At 43.2% G+C, this 20,120-nt stretch overlaps 1 protein-coding gene across 12 annotated transcripts in view; it reads left to right on the forward strand.

The window, feature by feature from the left end:
• Positions 1 to 20,120, forward strand: part of MSANTD3 (Myb/SANT DNA binding domain containing 3) — a 105,216-nt gene that overhangs the window by 15,819 nt on the left and 69,277 nt on the right. For 7 of the 12 annotated variants that reach the window (XM_072152878.1, XM_072152861.1, XM_072152869.1 and 4 more), the window contains exon 2: positions 567 to 634. The exons of 4 other annotated variants lie outside the window; for them this stretch is intronic. In XM_072152878.1, coding sequence (XP_072008979.1) covers positions 567 to 634 — 68 coding nt within the window. Of the gene's footprint in view, positions 1 to 566; positions 635 to 14,031; positions 14,152 to 20,120 lie in introns of those variants that run through there. One more of the 12 variants, XM_072152863.1, reaches the window with a different exon arrangement.

The raw sequence follows: 20,120 nt of genomic DNA on the forward strand, positions 1-20,120 counted from the left end.
CCGGGGCGTGGAGTAGCCGCATATGAGATTACACGAGGCGGCTACTCCACGCCCCGGTAGCCACTTTACTCCTCCTACTCACCCATCTTCGGCGCGCAGCTACGCATGCGCAGAAGAGCAGGCCCGCGCCTGCGCGGTCACAACTCCGAAACAGGCGCGGGCCTGCTCTTCTGCGCATGCGCAGACGGCAGGATCGCCGGACGAGGGCGCGCAGCTACGCGGAGCTGCGCGCCGAAGATGGGTGAGTAGGAGGGGTAAAATGGCTACCGGGGCGTGGAGTAGCCGCCTCGTGTAATCTCATATGCGGCTACTCCACGCCCCGGTAGCCGCATAAGTAAATTTGAATAAATACCAAATTAAAGTTATTAAAAAAGTGCAGGGACGTGAGGATTAGCCCTTAAAAGGGCTATCCTCACGTCCCATTGATCCACCTACCACCCAATCTACCTTTATAGGTAGATTTGTGGTGGTAGGTGCCCTTAAGTGTAATACAAGCTCTGTGTAACTTGTGCAATCATGCAATCCAGCTTTCCCAAGGTCCTGAATGTCATAATTTGTTTTTTCAGCAAAACCACTCAACTCAGGGATTAACCAAGATATGATCCTGCATCAGTGTAGCTACAGCATTCTCAAGGTATGTTTGGTTCATTAATGCATCAAATCAAATGGTAGATTTCCTTTTAAGAGGGCCTGTCACCTGTAAAAATGGCTGCAGCTCCTAGTGCTACAACAAACAGAGCAGTGTTACACTGCTAGTGTTACTGGAAACCTCCAATAACACTAGCAGACACGCCGCGTTGTACACTAGAAACACCAGACCGTGCTGGAAGCAGTCTGAAGTATTCATGGGGATTAGGGTCGGTGACTGCCGAATGGCGCTCAGCAGTCACCGCCGGCCTACGGAGTGGGCGGGGCGGTCCCGGGAAGAGGCAGCACCTTGGACCGCACCCTCATGAATACGCCAGAACGAGCTTGTGTTCAGGGCGGCAGTGTCTGCTAGTTGCTTTAGTAAGCAGCTCCTAGTGCCGGGTGACAGGTTCTCTTTCAATATATGAGTTATTTACCAGCTTCTACAATCCCTACCCAAACTGCTTACATCCTGCCAGTGGAGACCATGAAAACTTGCACAGAATGCTTTGGGAGCTCCTCTCTCCACCTGAGTGAAGTTGGCCCCCCACCTTCTTCAAAACAAACAACGTATGCTGTCATATGTTTGTGCTGGTTTGTGCAGCAGAAATTTTCGTTTGTGCTGCTATCGTTTTTAACATATAAATGAAAGTTTCCAGAGGTCATCAGAGGTCAACCAACCCCCCCCCCCCACACACACATTGACCAAACCAAACTGATGCCGAACAATTCTGCTACGTTTGTGCTGGTTTGTGCTGCTCAAATTTGTGCTGCTTTTGTTTTGAATAAATGAACAAAAAATGAAAGGTCAAAAGTTCAAGCAGTCCCCCCACATTAACCGAAACAAACAAAACTGGTGTCAAACATTAGTGCTACGTTTGTGCAGCAAAAATTTTCGCTTGTGCCGCTATCATTTTTAAGGTATGTTCAGGTGTTTACATAGGATAAAGGTGTTTAGGATGAACTGGTAAAAAACAAACCTAGTGGCACTTCCCTGGTTTGATCACCAGGGGGAGCTAGCAAACACATTGTACTTTGGAAGAAATTAACTCTGATGACCTCTGGAAAAAAGTATTAATATATTAAAAATGATAGCGGCACAAACGTAAATTTTTGTTGCACAAATGTAGCACTAACGTTTGACACCTGTTTTGTTCGATTCGGTTAATGTGGTGGGGCTGCTTGAACTTTTGACCTTTTAAGTTTTTGTTCATATATTCAAAACAAAAGCAGCACAAATGAAAATTTGAGCTGCACAAACATAGCAGAATTGTTCGGCCCCAGTTTGGTTTGGTTTGGTTTGTGGGGGAAGGGGGGCTGGTTGACCTCTGATGACCTCTGGAAACTATCAATATCTTAAAAACTATAGCGGCACAAACGAAAATTTTTGCTGCGCAAACGTAGCACGGACGTTTGACACCAACTTTGTTTGATTAGAACAAGGTGGGGGGGGGGGGGCAACTTCACTCAGGTCCTCTCTCCCTCTTGGCTTTTGCATTGTAGCAAAGACAATAAAGGAAGTCTAGCACAGCAATTCTGAATATAATAGTAACTTTTCTCACCACATCGCACTCCTTTCCTATTGGGTTACCTCCTTGTCTGTCAGCACAATATTACTACAACAGCTCTTCTTACCAGCATGTGCTGTTTGTCCTCTCTCCCCTTGCTGTCTGCTGATCAAACACTTCCAGTGCCAACTCTATGCATATTAATGACAAACTGCAAATTATTAAATTCTTTAACTTCTCCCACCCTACTGGATGATTTTAGTGACCGTGTGAGCTAGCTTTAGGCAGAGCTTACATGCCTCTCACTCCAGTCTTCTCTCCCTTGTTTGTGATGTCTGCCAAATGAATGCAAGGAGGGACATAGTGTTTTGTCTGCCCTCCTCTAACCGTCACATTTTTTAAATCACTGGTGTTGTATCCATCTATTCAGAGGTGGGACACATTACTAAGGTACAGTGTATTTTATATTGTGCACATACCAAGATTTTGATTGTTGCCCAAAATAAATAGTATAACCCTATCAAAATGCTGTAGCATGTCCTCAGTTTTGACTAAATCTCATTTGAGCAGCAATCAAACAAGTGTTTTCTTGCAGTTGCAAAGGGGATTGATAGGTTATTAAATGGATTATTCATGAGGGGGCGGGATTAGGGGCGGTGATACACGTAATGCTTCTCACAGGACCGTGGATGCTTATTCAGTGTACTCAATAAAATACACTTACAGTAACTTGTGTTTTTAGTTTTATTAAATTGTGTTTGTCTGTAATTGTGATTAGGATAACAAATAAAATATGTCTACTGATCTATCTTGGTAAATCCTGAAGCATTGTTCATACATTTTATGTAAACATTATGTTTAAATTGTGAAAACGCAATGTAAATGCAATATATGAACGCAGCTTCAGGATACGTATTTTTTATTACAAATGTAATCTTTGAAGGCAATTGGGCAGATTTAACTGTTTTCTACAGAATTTTGTTGTGTTTTGCACAAAAAAAAACTTTACCACTATGCCGTAGGAGCTGCAAGGTGAGGGAATGTGAGCTGAGCTCTTTCCATACGCAGCAGGTATTAGCTGACACATGCCTTTAACTTCTGCAGTTGTTGGGCACCAATTTACAATATGCTGCAATCCTTTCCCTAGAACACATCTAAAAAAAATTATATGCATGTATACACAAGATTTATTATCCACAATCAGACACTTTTGATAAATCTGCTCTAATGGTATTGGTGAAGATTGGCCGGATTTATCAAAAGTCTTGCAAAGTCGACTAGTGCACAGTTGGACTACAGTGTTATCTAGTATCAGACACTTTGATAAATCTGGCACGGCATAATTTTGGAATAGTTTAAAACGGTCTAGTTTTACTCTTCAGCATCTAGTAGTTTACTTCATAGAATCATAGTATATAAGGCTGGAAGGAGACGCAAGTCCATCAAGTCCAACCTTTAAGAATTAAATAAATGTTTTATCCCCATAACCCGTGATATTTTTTCTCTCCAGAAAGTCATCCAGGCCTCTCTTGAACATGTACATAGAGTCTTCCATAACAACCTCCTGCGGCAGAGAGTTCCACAGTCTCACTGCTCTTACAGTAAAGAACCTTTGTCTATGGTTATGGTAGAATCGCCTCTCCTGTAGGCGTAGAGGATGCCCCCTTGTCCTGGTCACAGGCCGAGGTATAAAAAGATCTTTGGAGAGATCCTTGTACTGTCCGTTCAGGTATTTGTACATTGTAATGAGGTCTCCCCTCAGTCGTCTTTTTTCTAAACTGAATAATCCCAAATTTTGTAATATGTCAGTGTATTCTAGTTCCCCCATTCCCCTAATAATCCTGGTTGCTCTCTTCTGCACCTGTTCCAGCTCTACTATATCCTTTTTATACACTGGTGCCCAAAACTGTACACAATATTCCATGTGTGGTCTGACCAGGGATTTGTATAAGGGCAAAACTATGTCTTTATCATGAGAATCTATTCTTCTCTTGATACATCCCATAATTTTATTTGCTTTAGCAGCAGCCGCCTGGCTCTGGTCACTAAAATTAAGTTTACCATCCACCAATACCCCCAAGTCCTGTTCAGCTTCAGTTTTACTAAGTAATTGACCGTTTAGAACATAATTATACTTTTTGTTTCCATGGCCCAAGTGCATAACTTTACATTTATCTACATTAAACCTCATCAACCATTTCTCTGCCCATCCCTCAAGCTTCCACAAATCCCTCTGTAATGCTAAACTATCGACCTCAGTATTTATTACTTTACACAGCTTAGTATCATCTGCAAATATTGAAACTTGACTGTGTAAACCCACTACAAGGTCATTAATAAAAATATTAAAAAGAAGTGGCCCCAATACTGACCCCTGTGGCACTCCACTAGTAACATCAACCCAATCTGAGAATGTGCCATTAATGACCACCCTCTGTTTTCTATCACTAAGCCAATTACTTGCCCAAATACACAGATTTTCTCCTATTCCCAGCAGTCTCATTTTATATACCAACCTTTTATGTGGCACAGACACAGTGTCAAATGCCTTTGAAAAGTCCAGGTATACAACATCCACAGCGTCCCCCAGATCCAGTCTTGAACTAACCTCCTCGTCGAAACAGATTAATCTGACAGGACCGATCTCTCGTAAACCCATGCTGACACTGGGTTATAAGGTTGTGCACAGTGAGATACTCCAGGATAGCATCTCTAATAAACCCCTCAAATATTTTCCCCACCACAGCAGTTAGACTCACGGGTCTGTAGTTTCCAGGATCGCTATTTGATCCTTTTTTGTATATTGGTACCACATTTGCTATGCGCCATTCCTGTGGAACATAACCAGTCCTCAGTGAATCTTCAAATATTAAAAATAACGGTTTGTCTATCACAGTACATAATTCATGCAGAACCCGGGGGTATATGCCATCTGGCCCAGGTGATTTATCTATCTTAGTGGTTGCGAGGCGGCGCCGTACCTCTTCCTGGGTTAAACTGTTGACATTATAAATAGAATTAACATTATTCCTCATTGTGTCTTCCACCAGGGGATTTTCCTGGGTAAAGACAGTTGAGAAGGCGACATTCAGTAGATTGGCCCTTTCCTCATCTGCTTCCACCATGACCCCCATGTTATTTCTAAGGGGACCCACGCTCTCTGTTTTTAGTTTCTTATCATTTATATACTTGAAAAATAATTTGGGATTATTTTTGCTCTCCCTGGCAATATTTCTCTCAGTCTCTATTTTTGCGGCCTTTATCTGCTTTTTACAGGATTTATTTTTCTCTCTATAATCCTGTAATGCCTCATCGCTACCTTCACGTTTTAGCACCTTAATCGCTTTATCTTTCTCGCTTATTGCTTTCCTTACAAGATTAGTTAGCCACATAGGGTTTTTCTTGTTCCTTTTATGCTTTTTCCCATAAGGTATGTGTTTCTCACAGGACTTTTTCAGAATATATGAGAAAAAGTCCCATTTTGGGGGGGGGGGGGGGGCTTTTGTCTTTGAGAACATTATCCCAGTCTATGCCTTTAAGGTCTTCCCTTAGTTGCTGAAAATTTGCCCTCCTGAAGTTTAGAGTGTTGGTTGCCCCTTCACTAACGCTCTTAGTAAAGCGTAATACGAAATCAATGATATTATGATCACTATTCCCCAGGTTCCCCCCAACCTGTAGTTTTGATACCCTATCACAGTGGTGGCGAACCTATGGCACGGGTGCCAGAGGCGGCACTCAGAGCTCTTTCTGTGGGCACTCGGACCATCACCCCAGCACACCAGATAGAACTCAAAGAATCTTCCTGCAGTTCCAAGCAACTTAAAAGATGCTGCTTTCAGTCATATATTAAAGTGATACTTATTTTTGCTACTTGGGACTGTAGGAAGAGGGAGTATGAGTAGACAGGGCCGAAATACCTTTGAAGGACCTTCTGCTGATACAGAGTACCAGGGACCGAGGTACACTGGAAAAAAAAAAAAGCTAAAATGATGCAGATTTTCCATCTTGTCCTCAGGAGGCCAATATGATTGAATGTTGTTGAGGAACAGGGAGCAATAAGTTACTGCTTTAATTTTTAGTTGGCACATTGTGATAAATAAGGAGGGTTTGGGTTGCAGTTTGGGCACTCGGCCGCTAAAAGGTTCGCCATCACTGCCCTATCAGGTCTGTTGGTTAGGATAAGGTCCAGCAGTACCCCCCCTCTTGTTGGCTCCAGGACTAGTTGCGACAGGTAATTGTCTTTTGTTGTTGACAAGAACCTGCTACCTTTGAAGGACCTGCAGGTATCTTCCCCCCAGTCAATATCTGGGTAATTGAAGTCCCCCAAGATAAGTACTTCACCATGCTTTGAAGCCGCATCCATTTCACTTGTCAGCATTTCCTCTGCTGCCTCCATTATATTTGGAGCCTTATATTTTATTATTCTTTTTCCCTCCCCTTATCTCCACCCATAGGGACTCCACATTTGCATTTGCGTTACTGATGTCATCTCGCAGGACAGGCTTGAGGCAAGAATTCACATATAAACAAACCCTCCACCTTTTTTATTTATACGATCCTTTCTAAAAAGACTATAACTATCTATAGTAACCGCCCAGTCATAGCTACTGTCCAGCCATGTCTCACTGATACCCACTATATCATATTTCCGCTCCAACATCAAGAGTTCCAGTTCCACCATTTTGTTTGTGAGGCTTCTGGCATTTGTGTACATACACTTTATATGGTTTTCCCTGTCCATATTCCTTTTGTCCTTATTCCCCAATCTCATTCCAGCCCCCCTTCCTCCCCCATGGACTATAACTCTTCCCAGCTCTCTATGTACACTGTCTATTTGCCCTGCACAAGTGTAGTTGCCCTCCCCCCAGGTCTCTAGTTTAAACACTCCTCCAACCTTCTAGCCATTTTTTCCCCTTAAACAGCTGCCCCCTCCCCATTGAGGTGCAGCCCATCCCTACTGTAGAGCCTGTAGCCGACAGAAAAGTCAGTCCAGTTCTCCATGAACCCAAAACCCTCCTTCCTACACCAACTTTTGAGCCACTTATTTACCTCCTTGATCTCCCGCGGTGTGGCACATGGTACAGGCAGTATTTCGGAGAAAATTACCTTTTGAGGTCCTTGCCCTGAGCTTATGGCCTAAATCTCTGAAATCATTTTTAAGGACCTTCTACCTACCTCTTACTTTGTCATTAGTGCCAATGTGGACCATGACCGTTGGTTCCTCACCAGCCCCTCCCAGTAATCCGTCAACCCGATCCAAAACATGCCGAACCCGAGCACCCGGCAAACAACACACTGTTCGGTATGCATGGTCTTTGTGACAGATTGCCCTGTGTGTTCCCCTAATAATCGAATCTCCCACTACCAGCACCTGTCTGACCTTGCCTGTGCTCCCATTACCCTTCTTACCGGAGCAGACATTCCCCTGGTTGCTAGCGGCCACGTCTTTCTGCAGCATTGCTACCCCAGAGCTGATATCCCCCTCATCCGCCAGCCTGGCAAACTTATTGGGGTGCACCAGATCAGGACTAGACTCTCTACAACTCTTCCCTCTACCCGCCTTCTACATGTTACCCAACTAGCTGCCCTCTCACTCTGCACCTCCATACTTCCCTCCCCACACCCATCTTCCCCAGAGAGTTTGTGCTTCAGGAGCAGCAAACTTCGTTCCATATTATCAATTGCCCGCAACCTTGAAACTTGCTCATTTAGATCCAGAATCTGGGCTTCCAGATGAGCAATTTTCACACATCCCACACAGCAGTATTCCCCCTCGAACGGCTGTTCAAGGAAAGCATACATGGCACAGGATGTACACTGTGTAGCAATGCCACTTATGGAGTCCATTGTTCTAATGACTGCACCAATATTTTGGCACATCTTTATTTTTGGTACACTTTAATGCCACGCCAATTTTCTGAGGCCACGCCCCTGTGGCAAATAGATTGATAAATCTGTCCCATTATGTTTTTTGTGTTGTCCTTTTCCTTAAATAACATTAGTCATGCCAAGATAAGACCATCACATTATTCTGCTGCTATTTGGCTGCATTGACTGTCAGCAGCAGATGTGACGTGCTGCTGATTACCGTTCAAATTTTATGCTGCATAAAAGATATAATAAGCCACCCAATGAGATATTGGATGGTAGAGGTTGTGACATGGATGAAGAATCAATGGGATAAAATTAGGGTTGCAGCAAATACCAGAATTTTGAGTGTGATACGATACCCAGAAAAGTATTGCAATACTCGATACCGATAAAATATTTTTAAAAAAATAAAAAAGTATTATCTGAATGTTTAGGGTGCAGTCACATGGGACGTTTACATCACATTTAGAAATTCAATACAAATGTCTGGGGGCGGGGCACAGTCTGATTGCATTTGCATTTCCATTGAAACACATGTGAAAAACAGTCACCAGTGATTTGCCAGGAGAAGCTTTAGTGTTGTATGACAGTGTGGTATATGTGTTGTAAAGATTTCGCAAAAAAATAATTTTTAATTAATATCTTTTTAAAAATGCTCTAAAAAGTGAAGCCCACTAAAAGGAACAACTCTTCTCGCAAAAAATAAGCCCCTAACCAGGTTTGTCAGCCGAAAAATAAAAAAATTATGCATATGAAAATATGGTGATGCTAAAATGAACAAGATTTTCTCCCAATTAGTTTTTATTCAGTACAATTGAATAAAATACACAAAACCCCCACAGATTTGGTATCGCTGTGTCCGTATCGATCTGCATAATAAAACAGAATCGTTATTAGATCTGCAAAGTGAATTCCGTAAAAAAAAAAACGCTCCAAAAAAGATAATTTTTAATTAATACCCTATAAAAAAATTCTCTAAAAAGTGATTTAAAAAATGTTATGTGCTCTAAAGTAAGACCACTAAAAAGAACAATCCTTCTCGTAAAAAATAAGCCCTTAAATAGATTTGTGAGGAGAAAAATAAAACAATTATGCATATGAAAGACGGTGATGCTAAAATTAACAACATTTTTGCCAAATTACTTCTTATTCAGTAAAAATGGGGAAAAAATTACAAAATCTATATCAATGAGGTCTTTTTGTAATCGTGGCGACCAATAGAATAAAAATATTACATGATTTTGATGGTATGGTTAACGACCAAAAAAAACCCACAAAAATTTTCCCAAAAATTGATGATTTTCATTTCCTCCACCAACAAAGAGTTAATAAAATCTCAACATTTAGTTATAGATTCCCCAAAATTAGGTACCCGAAAAGTGCGTCTCGTGGCAAAAGAAATAAGACCCTACAGGTGCACAATAAAGAAAAAAAATTATAGCCTGTACAATGTGACATGGCAAATCTGCTCTGGATGGCGCCTCCTTCCCTTCTATGCCCGGCCGTGTGCCCATACAGCAGGTCATCACCACACATGGGGTATAGGTGTACTCGAGAGAAATTGGGTATCAAACTTTGTGGAGCCTTTTTTTTTTTATTTAATCCATTGTAAATGTTTCATTTTCCACCCAAAATGAGTGTAATTTGAAAAAATATTACAATTTGTAGACTGCACCTCCATTTTGTTTTAACCCCTATAAAACACCTAAAGGGTTAACAAACTTCTTAAAAGTGGTTTTTCATAAGTTGAGGGGTGTAGTTTCCATAATGCGGTAATTTACGAGTCAAGCTATTATTTAGGCCTCTCAGTGTCAATTAGAAGTTGAGCAGGTCCATCTAAATACGTGTTTTGGTGATTTTACAAAAAATGTAAAAATGATACCTAAATTCTGAGCCTCATAACATTCTAGTAAAATATGTGGAATCTTAAAAAACCATGCCAAAATAAAGCAGACATTTGGGAAATGTAAGTTATGAATTTATTTGGGCGCTATGACTATCTGCATCAAAAGAGAATTTAGAACGTTGAAAATAAAGAATATTTCCTAATTTTTGCCAAATTTCGATTTTTTTTCATAACTAAATACAAAAGATTTCATCCAAATTTTTCAACTAATTCGAAGTACAATGTGTCGCAAGAAAACAAATCTCAAAATCCCCTGGATATCTCATAGTATTCCAAAGCTATAACCACTTATAGTGACACAGGGCAGATTTGAAAAATGGGGCCGCGTCCTTAAGGCCAAAAGAGGCGGAGTCCTGTAGGGGTAAAAAATATTGCGTTTTGTTCATAAATATCAGGATTGTTAAATTTAATATAGATTGTTGTGCATAGAAATAGTCACAAGACTTTCTTGATGGAATTCAGATGTTTATGCTGATGTATGTGATGACATTACTGCAGTATATCAACAAATATTTAGTTTGTTTGTTTAGCAATAAATGTGAATTCTTGTTCATGGAAAAAATAACACCTTCTGTGAAAATAAGACTAGGTGCCGCTTTAGGAGCAAAAATCCTTTGTCAAGTTCTGCAGCCAAGTATCATGGTAAATGAAGTTGAAATAAAGATTTAAGTCCATCAAAACCAACCTAAAATTGGATGGTGTCGATCCAGATAAAGGCAAAAATCCATACATACACACATGGACAAAATTGTTGGTACCTCTCATTTAATGAAAATAAACCCACAATTGTCACAGAAATAACTTGAATCTGACAAAACTAAATACATTAAATTTCTATGAAAATAAACAAATGAAAGGCATACACTGCTTTTCAACCATACTTCAACAGAACTTTAAAAAAAAAAATGTATGAAACAGGCCTGGACAGAATGAAGGCGTGTCCACTAATTAACATCACAGGTGTCTACAATCTTGCAATCAGTCAGTGGGCTTGTACATAGGGCTACAGCTACTCAGTGTGCTTTTTGGTGACCTGGTGTGTACCACAAAGGCCAGGGGAAGTGAAGGAAGGAGTTGTCACAGGAGTTTAGAAAACAAATTATAGACAAGTTTGTTAAAGGTAAATGTTATAAGACTACATGTTCCTGTGACTACAGTTGCATATATTACATTTAAGATCTATGGGACTGTAGCCAACCTCCGTGGACATGGTCGCAGGAGGAAAACTGATGACAAATAATTACAAATGGTAACATCAGAGATTAACCCCTTACCGACGTGCGCCATAATACTACAGCATGTGTTTTCCTGCCATTATGGCACCACCAGCTTGCCGCAGATGTCTTCCAAAGACCCGAAGCTGACTCGTGTTAACCCTATCATTACAATGTGCTATCAGCACATTGTAATGAGTGAGGAGGAAGATACCCATATACTGCCATACTGTAGTATGTCAGTATATGTTAGGATCGATCAAACAACCTAGAGTTAAAGTACCCTAGGGAGTCTGAAAAATAGTAAAAATAAAAAAAAAGTTTTACAAAAATTATAATAAAAAAAAATCCCCTAAAAATCAAATCACCCCCCTTTTCCTAGAACTGATATAAATATTAATAAACAATAAAAATCATGGGGGGCGTGGCTAGCGAATGGCGGGTTAGGACGCACAGACTGAGTGCTCCGCTCCGGAACCCGGCTATCTACCAAGCAGCAGGCATTTAACACCCCTTACCTCAGCCATGATGGTGGGCAAAGGCGGCAGGAACACCGGGAGATCCCGCCCGAGGAAAGAAAACGGGAACTTGTCCGCCTTTTTCGAGCCGGCGGGCTCCGTCAGCAAGAGGCCGGCATCACCCAAGATGGCCGCCGGCACTGTGAGCGCCAGCGCTTCCTCCCCGAAGACGCAGGGGAGAGAGAGACTGCCCCAACAAGTACAAGTGCTTGTGACAGCTGCCCTGGCACCCGGTCGGGAGGCAGATGAAGTGGGGGTAGCCGAGACCGGACCACAAAGGGAGGCACCACGCACCACTCCGGCCCAGGTAGGAGAGAGAGTGAGCCCAGTAAGGGGGTCTGCTCCAACCCAGCGCGCTCAAGCCACGTGGGCAGATAAGGTGGCCTCACCAACACTAGGAGGAAGCCAGCAACATGACTCCCTAGAGGAGCGTGCGATAGCTCGCAGTCCCCGGTCAGAACGGGATGCCCCCCCCCTCTCCAAGATCACCAGAGATATTGGGGGAAGCTCACACCAGCATGCATGGGGGAAACCAAGCTGGGCTCTCCACATCAAGCCCTGGGGCCTACTCTGCCTCCCTGGGGGCCTCTCCACGATGGGCATCTCCCCACAGCCCTAATCCCTCTGTCAAGCCTCCTGCTTCAGGCGATGGAGGGCATTGGCCTGGTGCCTCCTCGCCTGCCTCACGTGCCAGTGATGAGTGGGACTGGAGGGCCCATATAATGGCGCTACCCACGAGAGAAGACCTTCAAACCCTTTTAGGGAAGATGGAAGCCTCGCATAAGAAAGACATGGAGGACATTAAGTCAGAGATTAAGCATGTGGGACACAGAGTCCTGGAGCTGGAGGACCAGCAGGAGGACCTGCGTGATATTATTCATTCTCATAAAGAGGTAATTCTACAACACACATCTCAAATAGCTGATATTATGGATCATCTCGACGATATTGAAAACCGTCATAGGCGGAATAATTTGAGAATACGTGGCCTCCCAGAAGAGGTTTTGCCGGAACAACTAGAGACTTGGGCTCAGAAATTCTTTGGTAACTTGCTACAAATGTCTCCCAGCAAGAAGATTGAGATTGACAGGATACATCGCACACTTGGTCCGCGCTCCTCTGATCCTAAACGTGCACGAGATGTCATATGTCGCATACATTTTTACAGGGAGAAGGAACGTATCCTGCAGCGGGTCCGAGACTCTGGGGGCTTACAACATGGAGACTCATCCATTCTGATCCTACCAGACTTAGCCAGACGTACACTATTCCTAAGGAAAGCTCTTAAGCCCCTTCTGCAGCTCCTACGGGATTACGACATCCCCTACAGATGGGGGTACCCTTTCCAATTGTTGGCCAGGAAAGATGGAAAGACTGCTTCATTCAGACGTCTTGGAGATCTACCCAAGTTCCTAGGAACTTTTGAGCTACCAATGGTGTCATTACCAGATTGGCCGAGTCCGATCTCTCTACCTGTGTCACCGCCGAGGGAACAACGGAATAGAGTTCCGCCCAAACAACAAAGGGATCCCAAGAGACCCAGAAGTGCTGCCTCTACGAGTTCAACCTGAGATACATCCTGTTTAGTGGATACCCCTGAAGCCTCCACTATCTTGGTCTATTGTGAATTTCCCACTTGTAACGCCCAGTTGGGGGCACCTTAGAGCGCTTTTTGTTGCACAATATAAGATTTGTTACGCCTGCTGCCGTATACCTGGCCTGTTGAGCCATGTTCTCTCTTAGGGTTTGGTGCTAATGCACAACCGTCATAAGCTTGTCTAGTTCCCAAGTAGGGTTAGCAACAATTTGTGTTGCTCAGTGCATAGCACCTAAGCTTAGAATAATATATTGCACTGTATATACTGGCTTCCTAGTCTCCTTGGGACTGGGAACCTGGTGTACAGATTGCTTGTTTCCGTTTATTTTAGTATAAGGTCTGTCATTTGAGTTCCCCTGTCTGTCCTTGTTTGTCTTTGTGAGTCTTACCCCCTTTTTTTTCCTCTCCCCTTGGTGCGAGTGACATCACTGCCGAATCACTATGTCTAACCTGTCCTTTGCCACGTTCAATGCTAGGGGCCTAAATAGCCCAGGAAAGAGAGGGCAAATTCTATACAAATTCCATAAATTGCGTGTTCAGATAGTCATGTTCCAAGAAACGCACTTTAAAACCTCTTGCATGCCGGTGTGTCGTAATAAGTTCTATAATGTCTGGTTTCATGCTCCAAATCCTGTTCAGAAGTCCAAAGGGGTTTCCGTGGCATTTCACTCTTCCTTTTCTCCGCAGGTCCTGGACTCTAGGGTGGATCAAGAAGGCAGATTTCTCTTTCTTAAGATATCTGTAGCAGGCTCAGTATACACTCTGGCTAACGTATATTTTCCAAACGTAGGACAAATCGCGTACGGTCTTTGTCTCTTGGAGAATTTGGCAGAATTTGCTGGGGGATCGGCCATCATACTCGGAGGTGATCTGAATGTACCGCTTGATCCAAGCCTTGACACTTCTGAAGGTAAGTCCTCAATTTCTTTTGCAGCCACCCGTAGACTCAAACAAGCAATAGCCAAATTGAACTTAGTAGACCTTTGGAGAATACTACATCCTACAGTTAGGGATTATAGTCATTACTCTAGTGTGCACAACACATATAGCCATATTGACACTATTTTGATCTCTCACTCCCTTCTTGATCTCGGTCCTACATGCTCCGTTGATTCTATTCTGTGGTCTGACCATGCGCCAGTACTGGGAGCGATCAGACCCTATCCTCAGAAGAGGAAAACATTTTCTTGGCGACTAAACGACCACTTGCTAAAAGATGTCTTATGTCTGACTGAGATCAGGATGGCCTTAGAGAGGTTTAAAACAGGCAACATAATTGATTCTAGTAATGCCCCGACAATGTGGGAAGGGTTAAAATGTGAACTCCGTAGAATATTCATGTCTCATGGGGCTAGACTCAAGAAACAAAACGCCTTTAAACTAAGGACCCTGCTAGCTACCCTGACTTCCCTTGAGTCTGCAAACAAGAGGCAGAAGACTGATGCACTAAGAGCAGAGTTATCTTCTGTTAGACAACAAATCTTACAAATCTTGGATCAAAAAACGTTATGCGCGAGAGATCGGTTGCGTTTCGGCTACTTTGAATATGGTAACAAAAGCGGAAAATGGCTTTCTAGGGCCCTACATCCTAGGTTACTTTCCTCAAGGGTGATGTCTATAAACTCTCCTACTAAGGGTGCACTCCATAGTCCCTCAGAAATCCTTGAGGAATTCAAAGAATTTTATGAAAACCTCTATAATATACCAACACATGCAGACCCGAACAGGAAAGAGGAGATCGCTGCGTATTTATCTAAATTTGCGCCTAAAGGCATCTCACAAGAGATAGCACAGGGACTAGAAGATGAATTTATGCCAGAGGAAATTTCACAGGTGATTAAGGAATTGAAAGTGGGCAAGAGCCCGGGCCCGGATGGCTTCTCCCCGCGCTTTTATAAATTATTGAAATCGGATCTGGTAGATCCCCTCTTGGCCTCATATAATGCAATTGCAAAAGGAGCTTCGTTTCCCAAACAATCTTTAATGGCGCACATCTCTGTAATCCCAAAACCGGGAAAGGACACCACACACTGCGCCAATTTTAGGCCCATCTCCCTTATAAATATAGACATAAAGATATACTCCAAAATGATAGCGCAGCGCCTGCAAAAGCTGATCCCTGGCCTCATTCATAAAGAGCAGGTAGGCTTTGTCCCAAATAGAGAAGCCAGAGATAATACGATCAAAACAATATCCCTGATGCATGCTGCTCGCCGTCATAAGATCCCTACGTGCCTACTCTCTGTGGATGCCGAAAAGGCATTTGACAGGGTTAGTTGGGACTTTATGGAGCAGACACTTCAACAGATAGGTCTCGGTCCTCTCATGCTGGCGCGTATAATGGCCCTATACCAGCATCCGACGGCTATGGTCAGGGTTAATGGGGACCTTACTGCACCATTTAATATAAGTAATGGGACCCGTCAAGGGTGTCCCCTTTCACCGTTACTTTACATCCTAGTAATGGAGTCCCTGGCGAATGCCATCAGAACCAATGAATCCATTAAAGGCTTAAACCTGGGCGGTTATCACCATAAAATGGCCATTTTTGCGGATGACCTACTACTATTCATCACACAACCACGCATAACACTCCCTACGGTTATGGTAGAGTTTAAAATTTTCTCCGAACTCTCTAACTTCAAGGTGAATCTCACCAAATCCGAAATACTTAATGTAAACCTGCCGGACACCCTAGTGGGAGAGATTGGGGGTGAATTTCCCTTTCGTTGGGCTGAGAAATCTATCACGTATTTGGGGATACAGATCCCAATGGACTTGTCTAGTCTGTTTCAGGTAAACTACCAACCCCTCCTGACCACAATCGAGAAAGATCTCCTCGCGTGGAAGCGCTTACCACTCTCTTGGTTCGGAAGGATCAGTGTAATTAAAATGGACATATTACCAAAATTACTTTACTATTTCCAGACAATTCCCCTACGTATCGCTTCTCCCTTCTTTAGCAGACTCAAGGGAATAATCTCAAGATTTGTATGGGACTCCTCTAGGCCCCGTATGTCACACTATATTCTCACCAGACCCAAAGAATTAGGTGGAGCAGGCCTGCCCGACATGGGCTTATATTATGAGGCCTCTATGCTGGCATGCATGGTTGACGCAGTTTTAAGTTCACCCTCGAAGCTATGGGTGATGTTAGAAGCCTCCTTGAATTCGACTCCCTTGGGAGCGTCTCTGTGGCTTTCTGCCACAGATCGAGGGATACCCCCGGTCCGCACACCCCTGTATAAAACGCTTATAGGTGTCTGGGATATAATGAGGAAACGCCACAATTTGACGTCCATACCTGGTCCTATGTCACCAATATTCTTAGACCCTAGATGCCCTCTGAGGGACATGACCCCGGAATTGTTCGGACTTCCACCAAACGAGGTGGTGCAAATAAGGCATGCTTTAGTAAATAGGGACGTACACTCCCTGGATGGATGGTTCCCCACAAACATGAGGGGTAGTAGGTGGTTTATGGCTAAGCAGCTGAGTAGTTTTATCCAGTCATTAGGACCCACACAAGCGCTTACACGGGAAGTGACATTTATAGAGCGTATTTTCACGAATAAAACTGCTCCTAGACATTTGATTTCTACAGTCTACGGGTGGTAGCTGAAGGAGAGGGCTGCGAAAATACCAATCCCATATAGACAAGCATGGGAAAGAGCTTTGAACAAATCATTTTCTGAGGAGGACTGGGACAAGGCGGCCATCCTGACTCACAAAATCTCTGTGTCAGCACAAATTCAAGAGACAAACTTTAAAATCATGGCCAGATGGTACCGAACCCCAGCAAAGTTACATAGGATGTTCCCCTCGGTGTCTGATGTTTGCTGGAGATGTGGTCGGGAGCAGGGTACTATGCTGCATGTCTGGTGGTCGTGCCCTGGGGTTCAGGATCTGTGGAAGGGGGTCTTTGCTCTTTACAACAAGTTATGGTCAGATACTATTACACCACTTCCAGAGCTTGGGCTGTTGTCTATGTTCCCGGGTTCAATTTCAGCGGCGAAGAAAGGCTTCCTGAGACACTGCATTGTTGCCACTCGCCAAATAATCCCCAGGCTCTGGAAGTCCAGTATGTGCCCAACAAGAGCCCAGTGGGCAGAGGCCCTGAACAATATAATGAGGATGGAACAAATGAGAGCCATAGAGGGGCTGACGGACTCGCAGTTCGATAAATATACTAAGACTTGGTCCCCCTGGATAGATTTCCGCAGCTCAACGGAATTTGCATCTTGGATAGAGGGGGCATAGATTAGATAGGAGATATTTTAGGACCAGGTGGACGAATCCTCGCACTCCTTACCTACCCCCCTTTCCCCTTTGCTCCCCCTTTTTTTCTTTTCTTTTTTTCTTTCCTTCCCCTATTGTGCTCCTCCCCTCCTACCCTTCCTCCACCCCTAATGTGGTTTCCGATATATGTTTGTTCTATGTGAGTAATGTTAATCTTGTAATTATGTTAATCAAGTTATAGTCCTATACGACTTCTTTCTTTGCATCTTATTATAGAGTTGGCCTTTATTACAGCAGTAATATTATGTTTCATGAAACGGCTATTCATTTTTCTACATTGTATCTAAGGTGTATGACATTTGTTTTATATGCACTATGATACGTATACTGACTTAATTGGCACTTGTTCCATTGTTAATACTTTGAAAGTTTTTATGTGTCATTTTCAATAAAAGTTTATTGAACAGAACAATAAAAATCATAAACACATTAGGTATCACTGCATCCGAAAATGCCAGATCTATCAAAATATAATAATGGTTTTTCACTGAATTTAACCCCGTAACGGAAAATAGCGCCCAAAGTAAAAAATGGCACTTTTTTGCCATTTTGAAAAATATAAAAAAATATATAAAAAGTGATCAAAAGGTAGCACAGTCCTAAAAATGATAGTAATAAAAACGACATCAAAAGTCGCAAAAAATGACACCACCCACAGCTCTGTACACCAAAGTATGAAAAAGTTATTGGCGCCTGAAGATGGCAAAATTAAAAAATATATATTTTGTACAGGAGGTGTTAATTTTGGTAAATGTATGAAAACATAAAAGCTATACAAATTTGGTATCCCCGTGATTGCACCGACCCAAAGAATAAAGTAGACATCATGTCATTTTGGGCACACAGTGAATACTTTTTGGCAAGGCACATCTGCTCTGTGTTCACAGATGGAAAAATAAGGCATATCTTGAAATGCACCAACTGAAACATGGAAGAGGCTCTGTTTTAGGGCTGCTTTGCTTCATCTGGCACAGGGTCTCTTGAATATTTGCAGGATACAATGAAATCTTATGACTATCGAGGTATACGAAAGAGAAATGTGCTTCCCAGTGTCAGAAAGCTTGGTTTTAGTTGCAGGTCATGCAACAGGATAATGACCCAAAACCCACAGCTAAAAACACTGAAGAATGGCTAAGAGGACAACATTGGACTATTCTGAAGTGGCCTTCTATGAGTCCTGACCTCAATCCTATTTAGCGTATCTGGAAGGGGCTCAAACATGCCATGTGGAAAAGGCACCTTTCAAACCCCAGACAACTAGTGCAGTTTGCTCATGAGAAGTGGGTCAAAATACCAGTTGAGAGGTGTAGACATTTAATTTACAGTTACAGAAATTGTTTAAAGGGGTTGTCCGAGTTTAAAAAAAAAATATATATATATGTGGCCCGGGAGCGGGCTGCCTAAAATAATAAAGCTGTACTTACCTTCTGGTGCCCTCCGGTATCTGCATTCAGCTTCCGGCCGTCCGTGGCCGGGTACGCCTATCCATCCCTACACACAGCATTGCATATGGGGGCCGGAAGGTTGTCTTGTCCGGCCGGAAGCTGAATGCAGCGCCGCTCCGGCGGCCATGTTTATTTACATGGCACCCGGACCGGAGCGACAGCAGCGCTGGATACGGGAGGGCACCGGAAGGTAAGTACAGCTTTATTGTTTTAGGCAGCCCGCTCCCGGCCACATATAATTTTTTTTCAAAACTCGGACAACCCCTTTAATTGCAGTGATTGCCTCAAAAGGTTGTGCTTCTCATGGCCTCTTTCCTTCTAAAATAATATTTTAAAATTATGCCAATGAACCTGAGGCACTCTGGTGGGTGTTTTTAGAGCCCCTTAGTGCTGAAGTGTCTTAGACTGTTACAGTGGGTAGAACATGCCTCCCCCTCCACCTGCATTCTACCTACTCCCTCTTCCTATGTAATCTAGCGGCAGGGGGAGGGGAGACCTGCTCTGCTCATAACAACCAGTGAAAGACATCAATGAAGGGCTCTGAAAACACCCACCACAGCCCCTCTGACTCAATAGCATACATTTTAAAGTTTATTTTGGAAGGAAGGAGGCCATGGGTAAGAAATGTAAGATTACCTCAGTCATAATGCCTGGATCTATAAGTGTACCTGGTTTATCATGCTTCATTTTGATGGTAGATTTTCATAAAGTTAGGGGTACAGGCCTGTTTCATGAGTTTTATTTATTTTTATTATTCTGTTGAAGTATGAATGAAAAGCAATGTCTGCCTTTTCATTTGTTCATTTTCAAACACATTTAAAGGAAACCTACCACTTAAAAGTGGTAGGTTTAGACACATATACATGGCACCAGCTCAGGGTGAGCTGGTGCCAGAGCATATTTTTGTTAGGGGAACAAAGCCCCTATCGCCGTTTTATATTAACTTATAACTCGGCGCACCGCACTTGGGCACGGCGCACCATGTGCGTGCCTGTGCGTGCGGCGGATTCTAAAGTGCTGGAGAGCCGGTGACGTCACGGCCTGTTTCCCCGTGCTAAGTTGCGCAGGCGCGCCTGTGCCGGGGAGATCAGTGACGTCACCGCCTCTCCAGCGCGTTAGAATCCGGCGCACGCAT

Source organism: Engystomops pustulosus, chromosome 5 (genome assembly GCF_040894005.1).
Source record: "Engystomops pustulosus chromosome 5, aEngPut4.maternal, whole genome shotgun sequence".
Lineage (NCBI taxonomy): Eukaryota > Metazoa > Chordata > Amphibia > Anura > Leptodactylidae > Engystomops > Engystomops pustulosus.